Raw genomic sequence first — 14175 nt, forward strand, 5'->3', positions numbered from 1 at the left:
CCAGGATGATCCCAAACTCCTGACCTCAAGTGATCCACCTGCCTTGGCCTCCCAAGGTGCTAGGATTACAGGTGTGAGCCACTGCACCCAGTCAACCCAAGACTTTTTTTTTACTCCTGCTGTCTAACAGTCAAGGGAGCTCAAAGGATAATGGGATTTCACACACACACATACTAGAGTGTCTACTGACTGGTTCCTCTGGAGCCAGTGTGGAAATTTCTAGAGTAACAGAGCAGAACAAAGCAATGAGATAAAAAAATTGCCCACATTGGCTCAGATGCAGATGGAGGAACGACTTAGCTCTGGATTTTATGTCTACATCAACAGGAGCTTCTAAAGTGCTTGGGAAAGACCCCAGGAGGGATAGCTGAGCCTCAGGGAGGACGAACTGTTGAGGACAGCACTACCCTCCCCTCTATGGGAGCCACTGACTGGAGAGGAAGTCACAAGCACACATTGTCCCAGCTCAGCTTCTGGTATCTGTGCTGCAGTCCCGACTCCAGCTGTCTGACCTTGAACAGAGTATGAACTGTCAGTCTCTATCTCTTTTTTTAAATGGGGGTATTAAGAGGACTTGGGCCACGTGCAGTGGTTCATGCCTGTAATCTCAGCACTTTGGGAGGCAGAAGTGGGAGGCCAGGAGTTCAAGACCAGCCTGGGCAACATGGCAAGACCCTGTCTCTACAAAAAAACAGCCGGGTGTGGTGGTGCATGCCTGTGGTTCCAGCTACTAGGGAGGCTGAGATGGAAATACTGTTTGAGCCCAGGAGGCTGAGGCTGCAGTTAGCTGTGTTCATACCACTGCACTCTAGCCTGGGTGACAGTGACCCTGTGTCAAAAACAAAACAAAACAAAAATACTGCAGCAAGGCATGGTGGCACCCTAGCACTCTGGGAGGCTGAGGTGGTAGGATTGCTTGAGGCCAGGAGTTTGACAGCAATCTGAACAACACAGCAAGAACCCATCTCTACAAAAAAATTAAAAATTAGCCAGATATGATGGAACATGCCTAATGTCCCAGCTACTCAGGGGGTTGAGGTGGGATGGGACTTGAGCCCAAGAGTTCAGGTCTGCAGCGAGCTGACTGCACCACTGGACCCCAGCCTTATAAAGAAAAAAAAAAAAAAGGAAAAACAGGAAGTGCACCTGGAAAGCTGTGAGGACACTGATCAGATGATGTCAGTGAAGAGCATTCAACTCGGTGTCAGAGATAGAGGAAAGCTTGGGGTGGCCAGGAAAGTGAAGGAGTAGGGCATTTGGATGGAGCAGGGTTAAATGTAAAGAAGGGATGAAGAAATAAAATTAGTGGTGAGCAAAGGGGAATAACAGAGAGGCTGAGAACAGAATGGCAGCTCAACGCTGGAGGCACATGCACTATCACCTTGCTAACATTTGATATCAAAGGAAGACAAAGTCCAAATATAAAGTCAGGAGTGTGTAACTCTCACACACACTCCTTTTTTAATACCCGTGGGGCATGACCAAGAATGGGGAGAGGCAGCAGATACATCCATGAAGTCTTATTCAGTAGAATTATTCCAGGCTTTCTCCCCTTTAAAGAGACCATTGTCAGCTTTCTTTATCCTTCTTAGGCTGAGATAGGTGAGAAAACAGCCATGAAAATAAATGCTCAAATGACCACGATGGGCAGTGCTCTGGAAAGGGATTTATCAGCTAGACAATGAACACATCCAGGCTGGGTGTGGTGGCTTACTCCTGTAATCCCAGCATTTTGGGAGGCTGAGGCGGGTGGATCACCTGAGGTCAGGAGTTCGAGACCAGCCTAGCCAACATGGTGAAATCCTTACTCTACTAAAAATACAAAACAATTAGCTGGGCATGGTGGTGGACACCTGTAGTCTCAGCTACTTGGGAGGCTAAGGCAGAAATCACTTGAACCCTGGAGGCGGAGGCTGCAGTGAGCTGAGATCGTGCCAGTGTACTCCAGCCTGGGTGACAGAGCAAGACTCTGTCTCAAAAAAAAAAAAAAAAGAAAGAAAGAAAGAAAGAAAAGAATCCAGGCTAGGTGTAGGGACTCACTCCTGTCATCTCAGCATTTTGGGAGGCCAAGGTAGGAGGACTGTCTGAGCCCAAGAGTTCAAGACCAGCCTGGGCAACACGGTGAAACATTGTCTCTATGAAAAAATACAAAAACACCTAGTCGTTTAAAAAAAAAAGAAAAAAAATTTTGTGAGGCCAAGGTGGGGTGCAGATCACAAGGTCAAGTGTTCGAGACCAGCCTGGCCAACATGGTGAAACCGCATCTCTACTAAAAATACAAAAATTAGCTGGGTGTGCTGGCATGCACCTGTAATTCCAGCTACTCGGGAGGCTGAGGCAGGGGGATCGCTTGAACCCAGGAGGCAGAGGTTGCAGCGAGCTGAGATCATGCTACCACACTTCAGCCTGGGTGACGGAGTGAGACCCTGTCTCAAAAGAAAAGAAAAAAAGAACATAAATATATCCAGAAGTATTATTGCTCTTCCTGGGCCATCAGGGCCACCAGTGCAGCCTGGACCTCTTCTGCCTGGGCTGGGGGCAGCAGACAGTCCTGAATGAGGGCCACAGCCGCTGTCTCTGTCAGGTTACTGAAGTCCTGAGGGGTTTTGACAGGGAGGTGCCCAGCTAGCTCACAGAGGGCAACATTGAAGGCCTCACCTTCCTTTATCCCAAAGCTGGACTTCCGGGCCCACAGAATGACTCGGACCCCTGTGAGGGCTGAGGAAGGTGACGTCTTTCCTGGCGGAGCTCCCCGGGTCACAAACAAGTTATGTGCAATCTCATGGTCAGTGAGATAATCAGTGGCCCGACATACCCTGCTTATCAAGGCCTCCAAGTCAGGCCCTGGTCCCCGAGAGTAAAAGAGGAAGCCGGGAGCAGGGAGGCCCTGGAGCAGATGCAAATGGCCTCCAGGGTCCAGGGGCGCACTTGGTGCATGCTCCACGGGCAGTCTGTGGGCCAGATAATAGCCATGCAGGTGGAGGTGGTTCACCGAAGCCAGGCCTCCCAGGCTGTTGAAGCCGACACGGAAGCCCGGGTGCAAGCTCAGCAGCACAGCCTCAACCCCCATCCTCAGTGCACCCCGCAGCAGGCGCTGGGGGAGGTCCCGGGCAGGCTCAGGCACCAGCAGCACGTGGCCCCACTCCAGAGGGCTGACGTTGATCACCACGAGGATGTCTTCTTGCAGGAGTGTCCCCGGGAGATCAGGCTCCCGGCGCAAACAGAAGAGGACTTCTCCCGGCCGGATCTTGTTGAAGTTGAACTGCTCGGGGTCAAATGCCTGCCTCACGCTCCTGATGGTCTGTGGGCGCCTCCTCTGCACACCTCGCTCCACATTCAGCTGAGCCACAAAACCCACAGCACCAGGGAGGATTTGGGTCTGTAGATCCCGTAGGCGGTAGCGAAACAGCCCCAGCTCTACCCGCTGCCTCCAGGCGGAGCAGAGTGCAGCATCGAAGGGAGACTGAGGCAGAGCATGCAGGGTGCCAGGTGCATTCCTTGGCCACTGAACCCCTTCTGCCGTGAGATCCTTCTGCCCATAAACAAAATCAGGAATGGCTTGCCTTTCCCAGTCCTCCTTGCTTGGAGGTAGCAAATAGGAAGTTTTGTTTGAATCATGTGGAAGAGCCATAGAGCTGACCTGAAATAATCATAAAAGGTGAAAAATACATGATGGCAACCCACTTCCAGAGATTTTAACTTTATTTTATTTATTTATTTGAGATGGAATTTCACTGTTGCACAGGCTGGAGTGCAATGGCAGTGATTTCTGCTCTGCCTCCTGGGTTCAAGTTCCCACCTCAGACTCCCTGGCAGCTGGGATTACAGGCGTGCACCACCACACCCAGCTAATTTTTTTATTTTTAGTAGAGATGGGGTTTCACCATGTTGGCCAGGATGGTCTGCTGACCTCATGATCCACCCACCTTGGCCTCCCAAAGTGCTGGGATTACAGGTGTGAGCCACTGCGCCCGGCTGAGTAAACTTTTTTAATGGAGAAAAAACATAAAATATAACCCTTTGTTACAATGCCTAAGGAAAGATCATAATTTATGTTTCGCTTTTTTTTTGAGATGGAGTGTCACTCTTGTTGCCCAGTTTGGAGTGTAATGGTGTGATACTGGTTCACTGCAACCTCTGTCTCCCAAGTTCAAGCAGTTCTCCTGCCTCAGCCTCCCGAATAGTTAGGATTACAGGCATGTGCCATCATGACAGGCTAATTTTTTGTATTTTTAGTACAGACAGGGTTTTTCCATGTTGGCCAGGCTGGTCTCCAACTCCTCACCTCAGGTGATCTGCCTGCCTTCGCCTCCCAAAGAGCTGGGATTAGAGGCATGAGCCACCCCGCCCAGCCTCCTTTGTTTTCATACATAGATGGATCTTGACCTTTTTTCTTTTTGAGATGGAGTCTCGCTCTCTTGCCAGGCTGGAGTGCAGTGGCGCAATCTCTGCTCACTGCAACCTCTGCCTCCTGGGTTCTTGCAATTCTCCTGCCTCAGCCTCCTGAGTAGCTGGGCCTACAGGCGTGTGCTGCCATGCCCAGCTAATTTTTTGTATTTTAGTAGAGATGGTCTTTCACCGTGTTACCCAGGCTGGTCTCGAACTCCTGAGCTCAGGCAATCCGACCACCTCAGTCTCCCAAAGCGCTGGGATTACAGGTGTGAGCTACTGCACCCTGCCAGATTTGACTTTTTAACCAATCTTCAACTGTTGTTTATATAGGTTATAGCTAGTTTCATTCTATTACACATAATGTGGCAATAAACATCCTACACACTCATACACTCATCATTGAACACACCATATTTTCATTTTCCTTTAAAATAAAATCGTGGTAAACCACAGGGTCAGAGTAGGTCCATGGCTCAGGTTTTTGTTTTGTTTTTGGTACAGACAGGACCTCACTATGTTGTTCAGGTGGTCTCAAACTCCCACGGCTCAGGTTTTAGAAATACACCATCAAACTGCCCTCCAGAAAACCACACCTGAGTTCCAGTGTAGGAGAGTAGTCAGGGTTTCAAAGATAACCACTTTTGTGGGAAAAGTTTTTCCATGTTCTATAGTGATTCCAATTGGTCATGCATGGAAACATTTGGGTGAGGATGGCACCAATGTGTACGTTAGTGCCCAGGGCCAATCCTTCAAGGGGGAAATCAGTGGCTCCCTTCATCTTCCACTGGCCTCCTGGAGCCTGGGCCCAGCAGTGTCAGGGAGAGGGGCCTGCTGCTGGCCCAGACAGGATGTCGAAAGGAGCGTTACCTCAAGAGAGTCACTTCAGTCCAAGCTTGGGTTCCGTCAGCTCTGCTCGTCCAGAAACTTCATGTTAATAAAACAGAAAGGGAACAGAAAACATATAAAAAATTACATATCAAAAGTCAAGCTAAGTTTAATGGGTATTGAGCCTGAGTTTGCAAGATGAAAACAGTGGAGATTCGCTGCACAACATCGTGAATGTGCCTAACGCTACTGTACACCTAGATATAGTTAAGAGGGTCAATTTTTTTTTCTTATGCCCTACATATTTGTAGAGGGTCAATTTTTTTTTTTAAAGACAGAGTCTTGCTCTGTTAGCCAGCCTGTAGTGCAGTGGCATGATCTTGGCTCACGGCAACCTCCCCCACGTGAGCGACTTTCACACCTCGGCCTCCTGAGTAGCTGCGACTACAGGTGCATGCCACTAGGCCCAGCTAATTTTTGTATTTTTAGGAGAGATGATGTTTCGCCATATTGGTTGGGCTAGTCTCGAACTCCCGACCTCAGGTGATCTGCCTGCCTCAGCCTCCCAAAGTGCTGGGATTACAGGTGTGATCCACTGTGCCTGGCCAAAAATGTTTTTTTAAAAGTGAAGCTAATCCTTTGGGCTGAAGCTGCAAGGTAAAAGGCAAAAAAAAGAGAAGCTAAGTATAATTTTGCTGATAATAGGTAATATCTTATTCTTAGCTCACTGCAATGTCTGCCTCCCAGATTTAAGCGATCCATCTGCCTCCCAGGCTCAAGCGATCCATCCACCTCAGCCTCCTGAGTAGCTGAGACAACAGGCACGTGTCACCAGGCCTGGCTAATGTAGTATCTTTTTTAAAAAAAATCATCCCAACTTCAGTACCAAAATGTAGTATCTTATTCTACCAAAAGAAAATCTTACCTGACAGGTAAAAAAATTTAAAATGAGATAATAAAAATAAAACAAAACCAAAAGAAGGAGAAAAAAAAAAAAGAGAATCTTAGACATGTTTTCAAACAAGATATAAAGATGGCCAACAAGCACATTTGGGATGTTTAACATCATGAATCAATAAGGAAATACAAATCAAAATCACAGTGAGGGCTGGGTGCGATGGCTCACGCCTGTAATCCCAGAACTTTGGGAGGCTGAGGTGGTGGATCACGAGGTCAGGTGTTTGAGACCAGCCTGGCCAATATGGTGAAACCACATCTCCACTAAAAATACAAAAAAATTAGCCAGGCGTGGCGGTAGCCACCTGTAATCCCAGATACTCGGGGGGCTGAGACAGGAGAATTGCTTGAACCCAGGAGGCAGAAGTTGCAGTGAGCTGAGATCGCACCATTGCACTCCAGCCTGGGTGACAGAGTGAGACTCTGTTTTAAAAAAAAAAAAAAAGGTCAGGCATGGTGGCTCATGCCTGTAATCTCAGCACTTTGGGAGGCCAAGGCAGATGGATCACCTGAGGTTAAGAGTTTGAGATCAGCCTGGTCAATATGATGAAACCCTATCTCTATTAAAAATACAAAAATTAGCCAGACACGGTGGTGTACGCCTGTAATCTCAGCTACTGAGGAGGCTGAGTCTGAAGAATAGCTTGAACCCGGGAGGTGGATGTTGCCATGAGCCGAGATCACATCACTACACTCCAGACCGGGTGACAGAGTAAGACTCCATCTAAAAAAATAAAATAAAATAAAGAAAAATGAATAAACAAAATAAAAAATAAAAATGTATCAGCAGCTCGGTTTTATCACTGTTATCAAGAGTTGATCAGGTACAAGAGGGACAATATGCTAACCAGATTCACCAAGGACCGCCAGATGATTCAGACCGCCTATTTAACAATTTACAATGAGAAACGTGCCAAATGACACAAAAGGTTCTTGCTGGCTGGTCAGTGTACAAAACCTATCAAGAAGCAAAATGAAAACCAGAAGGTTGTTCCCTGAAGGGTTAAGAGCCCAGTGAGGTGGCTGAGATATCTAGATCACAGCTAGTCACCAGGCACTAAGCTGATTCCCCTGTCTTCACTATAAAGAGATACTTACTATCATGTAGTGCAGGTATTTGCCTTGGCTTAAAGAGACAAACAAGGTCCCTATTCCTAAGGAAGTGTAGTACAGGAGACATAATGACAGCATCCTGCTTTTTGCCTAAGCTTTTACTGACAGAAGACCAACTCTTTCTTGGACTGAAATAGCCTGCTATTAACAGAAAAATGATCATGTTGGGATGGCCCTACAACCTAGTTATCTTCTTTTTTTTTTTTTGAGACAGAGTCACTCTGTTGCCCAGGCTGGAGTGCAGTGGCACAATCTCAGCTCACTGCAACCTCTGCCTCCTAGATTCAAGGGATCCTTATCCTTGTGCCTCAGCCTGCAGGGTAGCTGGAATTACAGTTGTGTGCCACCACACCTGGGTAATTTTTGCATTTTTAGTAGAGACAGGGTCTTGCCACGTTGGTCACTGTGATCTCAAACTCCTGGACTCAAGTGATCCACCCACCTCGGCCTCCCAAAGTGCTAAGATTACAGGCATGAGCCACGGCGCCCAGCCTTGAATATTTCTACAATGATGGAATGCATGTGTTAATACAATGGGTCTTACTAGACACATGCTGCCAAGGAGAAGCACTGGGTATTCTTCAAGTGCAAAGTAGATTCCTAGCCAGTCTACAGAGTCAGGAAAGGCTTCCCTGAGAATAAGATGGAAGAGGAACTCAGAGCCCATAATGGCTGAAACACAGAGAGCCAATAGGAGGAAGTTCTGTTACAGAGGGCCAGGATTTGGGTTTTTGTTTTTGTTTTTTTTTTTTTTTTTTTGAGACGGAGTTTCGTTCTTGTTACCCAGGCTGGAGTGCAATGGCGCGATCTTGGCTCACCGCAACCTCCGCCTCCTGGGTTCAGGCAATTCTCCTGCCTCAGCCTCCTGAGTAGCTGGGCTTACAGGCACGCACCACCATGCCCAGCTAATTTTTTGTATTTTTAGTAGAGACGGGGTTTCACCATGTTGACCAGGATGGTCTCGATCTCTTGACCTCGTGATCCACCCGCCTCGGCCTCCCAAAGTGCTGGGATTACAGGCGTGAGCCACCGCGCCCGGTGGATTTGGGTTTTTAACCATTTAATGGTTATAAGCTGAGAATGACATGCTCAGATTTAGACTTTACAAAAATGAGCAACTATAATGGATTGAAAGGATCAAGAGTTAATCCCAGCCTGACCAACACAACCTCCATTTCCACCTCTCAGCAGTTTGGCGTCCTTACCTTTTGCAATAGAATACGTTCATTCATTCATTATGCATTTGATAATATTTACTGAGAACCTACTATGTGCCAAGCATTGTCCTAGAGGTTAAGAGGGGACAAGAGCAAACGGGTCAGCTTTGGTCTCTATAGCCTAGAGCACACAGTCTAGGGGTGAGATGGGGTCAAAGGATGGCACGTCAGCTGGAATGATGAGAACAGCAGTGGAGAGCCTTGAAAAGTGCCTTGGAGACGGGCCGGTGGCTCACGCCTGTAATCCTAGCACTTTGGGAGGCCGAGGCAGGCGGATCACGAGGTCAAGAGATGGAGACCACCCTGGCCAACATGGTGAAATCCCGTCTCTACTAAAACACAAAAATTAGCTGGGCATGGTGGCGCGCGCCTGTATTCCCAGCTACTTGGGAGCCTGAGGCAGGAGAATTGCTTGAACCCAGGAGGCAGAGGTTGCAGTGAGCCAAGATCCCGCCACTGCCCTCCAGCCTGGCGCCTGGCGACAGAGCGAGACTCTGTCTCAAAAAAAAAAAAAAAAAAAAAAAAAAGAAGAAGAAGAAGAAAAGTGCCTTGGACTGAACCGATCACCTTCTAAACGCCGGAGCCCGGACACATCACTAAAACCCTCTGGACTTGCGTATTTCCACCTTTGTAAAATGGATACCTACCTTGCAGTCGAAGAAAACTATGCACAGTGCTTGACATCCAGTGTGTCCGCAGTAAATAGCCTCAGAAGGAAGCAAGGTTAGGGTTACTTCTGGAAGAGGCGGCTTGGGGGCTGCGACAGGTGCCGCGATTGCCTGATAACGTCTAGAAAAGGGCAGAGGGGCAGCCGAAGACCCTGGCCACTCAGCGAGTCTCCGGGTTTCCTGGAAACGTCAGCTCCAGTGACTTCTCAGATGTCCCTACGGGACTCCACCCAGGGCTGCCGCCACCACCACCTACTGCAGCCGAGGGGGATGCAACGCGCGACTTTCCCGGCAGCGGCTGCAGGGAGCGCTGCCAGGAAGCGACGCCCGTGACGCATGCGCAGCCAGCACGCATGCGCGCGGAGTGACTCGCCCCGCCCACTCTGGAGGCGGGGCCGTGAGGCCTGGGCTCCGCCCCGGAGCATCAGGCCCCCGCCCCTGTCCCCGCCTCCAGCTCGCCTGGGACCGCCCGGAGCCGGGAGCTCGCCTACCTAACCCGGCTAGGAGCGCCTGGGCGCGTTTAGGAGGGGGCGGGCCCGGGGGTGGTGGCCCCTGGAGCGGTTGCCGCGGGGACCGGGCTGAGACGCGGCCCAAAGGCGGAAGTGAGAAAGTTGTCGGCGTCTCGAGGCGAGTTGGCGGAGCGTTGCGCGCGGCGCGGCGATGGGGGGCTCGGGCAGTCGCCTGTCCAAGGAGCTGCTGGCCGAGTACCAGGTGCGCGGGACGCCGGGCCCTAGGGAGCTCGCGTGCCGGCCTGTTCCCGGGCGGGGTCTGGGAGCGGCGGCGGGGCGGTCACGGCCTCCCGGCGGCCCGCTAACCCCCACTCTGGCTTTGCCTTCCAGGACTTGACGTTCCTGACGAAGCAGGAGATCCTCCTGTAAGTGCTGCCCTGAACCCCGCCTCCGACCCCGGGCTCCTCTAGAGGCGGCCTCGGGGGGCGCTGTCCCAAGGGGGGGGCGCTGTCCCAAGGGAGGGGCGGGGACCGGCCTGAGGTCGGCTGAGGAGCTGGGGCTGGAGGCCGGGAGACCCTGCCGGGGCTGCGCCCTCCTCCTGGCGTGCCCTCCCCGCCCTCGCCGGAGGCCCTGCCTGGCACCGCGGGGCTAGGCACCGCGGAGTCACCTCGCAGCCTCCGAGAAAAGTTAGGCGCTCTTTGACCCTGAGTTGAATAGCTTCAGCACTGCCGAACTTCCTGCTGCAGTCCGGCAGGGGCCGGCCTTGCGCAGTGGCTAAGCCACGGAAGCCTTGGGAAGCCTGGCTCCTTCTCCCAACTTGACCTGAACAATACAGTAACCGTTAATGCTTTCTGAGCACTCACCATGTGCCAGGGACTGTGCTAAATGGTTGCCTGCATTACCTAATTTAATCTTTAGGAGAGAGGTACTGGACAATGAAACAGGTTCAGAGAGGTTTGCTAACTGCCTAAGACAACACTCTGAGCAAGTCGATTTGAACTTGACCTGGACGCCCTTTTGCCAGATATATGCAGGGCGGGCACTTGAGTGAGGAGATGCCTGGGCTTCCTGCACAAAGATGATCTCATGGGAAGGAGATGGAGGCCGAGAAGGAGGACAGTTCAGGGTGGCTGCTAAAAAGGAGGCTTTGAGGGCAAGAGATCCCTGGAGTGGAGGTGATAATGAGATTTTTGGTTTTGCTCTTTTCTCCCTGTTTTTGTTTATTTATTTATTTATCTATCAAGACAGAGTCTCTATGGCCCAGTCTGGAGTGCTGTGGCACGATCTTGGCCGGCTGCAGCCTCTGCCTCCCGGGTTCAAGTGATTCTTCTGCCTCAGCCTCCTGAGTAGCTGGGATTACAGGCACCTGCCACCATACCCAGCAAATTTTTGTATTTTAGTAGATATGGGGTTTTATCATTTTGCTCAGGCTGGTCTCAAACTCCTGACCTCAAATGCTTTGCCCACCTTGGTCTTCCAAAGTGCTGGGGTTACAGGCATGAGCCACAGCACCTGGCCAGTTCTTTAGGGCCAACTTCTGGCTCCATCCCCAACCTTTTTATTCCTCGAGGATGTCTAGAATCAGTGCCCAGCACATAGTAGATGCTCAGTAAATAGTCAGTGTAAGACTAGACTCCTAGGCTGTACAGCCTCGTGACATGTCCTTCTGCTTACTGTTGCCTGATGACTGGGAAGTTCTATGTACGTGGTTTCAGCTCCTCACCTGGTTGATAATGAGCAGCAGGCAAGGAGTGGGAATGAACACACAGGGACACCCATCGCTGAGAGAGCCAACGGTTCCCCTCTCTCTGCCAGAGCCCACAGGCGGTTTTGTGAGCTGCTTCCCCAGGAGCAGCAGAGCGTGGAGGCATCACTTCGGGCACAAGTGTCCTTCGAGCGGATCCTCAGCCTTCCAGAGCTCAAGGTGCCAGTGCTCCCCTCCTTCGACCTCTCCCGCACCACTCCCTCCCTGCTAGACCCCCCTAACTCCATCTGCTGCTAGCTTTGAGATCATGGGGTCACTGGTCCCCATTCTGGTCATTTTTCTGCTTAGTTCTAATTTTCTGGGGGCAAGGACTTTACCAAAATCACCTGGCAGAATTCTCTAGAATGGTGCTTTTCAAATGGGGATTCTAGGACATATTCTTGGAAGTTCAAAGAAGTTTTGTCCTTTAAGAGGAGTTGAGTTATCATATTAAGGTTTGAGGAACCCTGTTCTAGAGGCTGATTGCAAATCCATAGGGCTGCTATGAAATTTCTGTGCAAAGGGCCTGAGCCAGGGCCTATAACACAGTAGCTGTTCAGTTAACCATTTGTGTTTTAAAATAACCAGCCCATCTCATTCCCTTTGCTTAAGTTGCCTTCTTCTTCCCTCTCTGCTCACACTTATGTTGTCCATGACCTGCCTTTGGGTTAAATACTTGACTCCCAGGAAGCTGTCTCAGTCCCTTCCCCAGCTGGCTCAGTTTGCCCTCCTGTGCCCCCACCGCCCTGCATGTTGGCCCCAAAGCACTGATCATTCACCCTCGAGAGCCTGAGCTCCCTGGTGCTGATCCTATGACCTGCTCTCTCAAGTTTCTGATAGGGTTTGATGAGTATGTGACCTGGGCCACATCCTGTGGCATTTGTTCTCCTAGGCCAACCCCTTCAAGGAGCGAATCTGCAGAGTCTTCTCCACGTCCCCAACCAGAGACAGACTTAGCTTCGAGGACTTCCTGGACCTTCTCAGTGTGTTCAGTGACACAGCCACGCCGGACATCAAGTCCCATTATGCCTTCCGAATCTTCGGTGAGAACCAGGGGCAGCCTGGTGGGACACCACCCCTTCCCACGTGGGCTTTGTGGTGGCCCTGATTGGGAAATGGGCACTGTTTGTGGAACCTCAGAGCCCCTCCCAACCATGTCTTTTGGCTTCCTGTGTCTGCTCTCTAGACTTTGATGACGACGGAACCTTGAACAGAGAAGACCTGAGCCAGCTGGTAAACTGCCTCACAGGAGAGAGCGAGGACACACGGCTCAGTGCGTCCGAGATGAAGCAGCTCATTGACAATGTGAGCAGCTGGGCCTGGGAGCGGGAGGGAAGGGTTGCGGCTCTGGCCTGAAACTCTCCCTTCCCCAGATCCTGGAGGAGTCTGACATTGACAGGGATGGAACCATCAACCTCTCTGAGTTCCAGCACGTCATCTCCCGTTCCCCGGACTTTGCCAGGTATGACAGTGGTCCCCTGCCTTCTGGGTACCTGCAGGTCCCATCTGCTGTCTCTGGGCCTAGGACATTGCTACAGGAGGTGGTGCCAGGGGTGAGAGAAAGCCCTGGTCCCCACACATGGCCGGCTAAGCTGGCAGTCTCACCCTGGGCAGGGGCGGCCCTCCTTGTCAAGGCCTCTCCCCTTCCCACTGCCATTGTCATTGCTCTGGGTTTGTACTACTTACTAATACAGGTTTAGAAGCTCTGACCCCATGTGTGGGTCCAGAAGCTTCCTCTAGAAGTCTAGGGGAATTCTTCCAGAGAGGACTGACTCACACGACAGAGCTCGTTCAAAGAAGGGGCTAAAGGGAGAAGGGGCGAGTTTGGGCTTCGTCCCTCCCCTCTTCCAGCAGAAAACTCACCCCACTTTTCTCTTGTTCAGCTCCTTTAAGATTGTCCTGTGACAGCAGCCCTGGTGTGTGTCCTGGTACCCTGTCCAAGAACCTTTCTGCTGCTGAGCTGTGGCCAAGGTCAAGCCTGTGTTGCCAGGGCGGGCCAGGCGGGCCCAGCCTAGAGCTGGCACTGTGCAGCCTCACCTGGTCAAGGGCGGCCTCCTTCTCAGGGCCTCTCCTCTGCCATTGCCCTGTCTGTTTGTACTAATCAGTAATAAAGGTTTAGAAGCTTGACCCTGTGTGTGAGCCAAGTTACACTGGTGTGAGGAAAGACTGGACTTTTTTTTTTTTTTTTTTTTTTTGAGACGGAGTCTTGCTCTGTCATCCAAGCTGGAGTGCAGTAGCGTGATCTCGGCTCCCTGCAACCTCTGCCTGCCGGGTTCAAGCGATTCTCCTGCCTCAGCCTCCCGAGTAGCTGGGACTACAGGCACACGCCACTATGTTGGCCAAGATGGTCTCGATCTCTTGACCTCGTGACTCACCCGCCTCAGCCTCCCAAAGTGCTGGGATTACAGGCGTAAGCCACCGAGCCCAGCCTGGACTTCTCTTCTAGGAGCCGTACCTCATCAGGAATTCCATCAGGAATGAGCAGCGTATAGAGCAGGGGCCAGGGGAAGTCAAGCCGCACCGTGCCAGCTGTCTCGTGGGAGGGTTGAGGACAAAGGGGCAGCATGAGGGGGGCGCTCTCCTGTATCCTGATTGGGGTGGTGGTTCGATGAGTCTCTGCATGCCAAAATGTCAAGAACGCCATCAATAAAGTCCATTTTACTGCACGATTTGAAAAATTAAAAATTATAACAAAGGGCCCCCATCGCATCCCCTCCTGTGTCCCTACCCCTGCTAAACCAAATCAGGGCATGTAGAATAAAGGAGTTGAGGTCAACACAGTGAACCCCCGGCCTCTGCCTATCATCAGT

General features: G+C 51.0%; 2 protein-coding genes across 3 annotated transcripts; one reads left to right on the top strand and one right to left on the bottom strand.

Moving 5' to 3' along the window:
- Positions 1-1230: 1230 nt before the first annotated feature.
- Positions 1231-9447, bottom strand: GDPGP1 (GDP-D-glucose phosphorylase 1). The gene is made up of 3 exons (XM_012463834.2): positions 9152-9447; positions 5260-5316; positions 1231-3640 (listed from the first exon to the last, which is right to left on the bottom strand). The coding sequence occupies exon 3, from the start codon at positions 3629-3631 to the stop codon at positions 2474-2476; it is 1158 nt and encodes a 385-aa protein (XP_012319257.2). The 5' UTR covers positions 3632-3640; positions 5260-5316; positions 9152-9447; the 3' UTR covers positions 1231-2473.
- A 351-nt stretch (positions 9448-9798) lies between these two features.
- Positions 9799-14064, top strand: CIB1 (calcium and integrin binding 1). 2 transcript variants are annotated; one of them, XM_012463840.3, is made up of 7 exons: positions 9799-9883; positions 10012-10046; positions 11437-11545; positions 12258-12408; positions 12552-12670; positions 12739-12827; positions 13812-14064. In XM_012463840.3, the coding sequence occupies exons 1-7, from the start codon at positions 9833-9835 to the stop codon at positions 13855-13857; spliced, it is 600 nt and encodes a 199-aa protein (XP_012319263.2). In that variant the 5' UTR covers positions 9799-9832; the 3' UTR covers positions 13858-14064. The 2 variants fall into 2 exon arrangements, with proteins under 2 accessions (XP_012319263.2, XP_012319265.1); XM_012463842.2 differs by lacking the exon at positions 13812-14064 and adding an exon at positions 13249-13492.
- Positions 14065-14175: the final 111 nt, after the last annotated feature.

Source organism: Aotus nancymaae, unplaced genomic scaffold (genome assembly GCF_030222135.1).
Source record: "Aotus nancymaae isolate 86718 unplaced genomic scaffold, 86718_ANA_hifiasm-v0.15.2.pri h1tg000014l, whole genome shotgun sequence".
NCBI lineage: Eukaryota > Metazoa > Chordata > Mammalia > Primates > Aotidae > Aotus > Aotus nancymaae.

Coding starts and splice junctions, on each gene's coding strand:
- CIB1 (XM_012463840.3), top strand. CDS start 9,833: ATGGGGGGCTCGGGCAGTCGCCTGTCCAAGGAGCTGCTGGCCGAGTAC. Junction 9,884..10,011: donor AGCTGCTGGCCGAGTACCAG/GTGCGCGGGACG, acceptor TTTGCCTTCCAG/GACTTGACGTTCCTGACGAA. Junction 12,409..12,551: donor TTATGCCTTCCGAATCTTCG/GTGAGAACCAGG, acceptor TCTGCTCTCTAG/ACTTTGATGACGACGGAACC.
- GDPGP1 (XM_012463834.2), bottom strand. CDS start 3,631: ATGGCTCTTCCACATGATTCAAACAAAACTTCCTATTTGCTACCTCCA.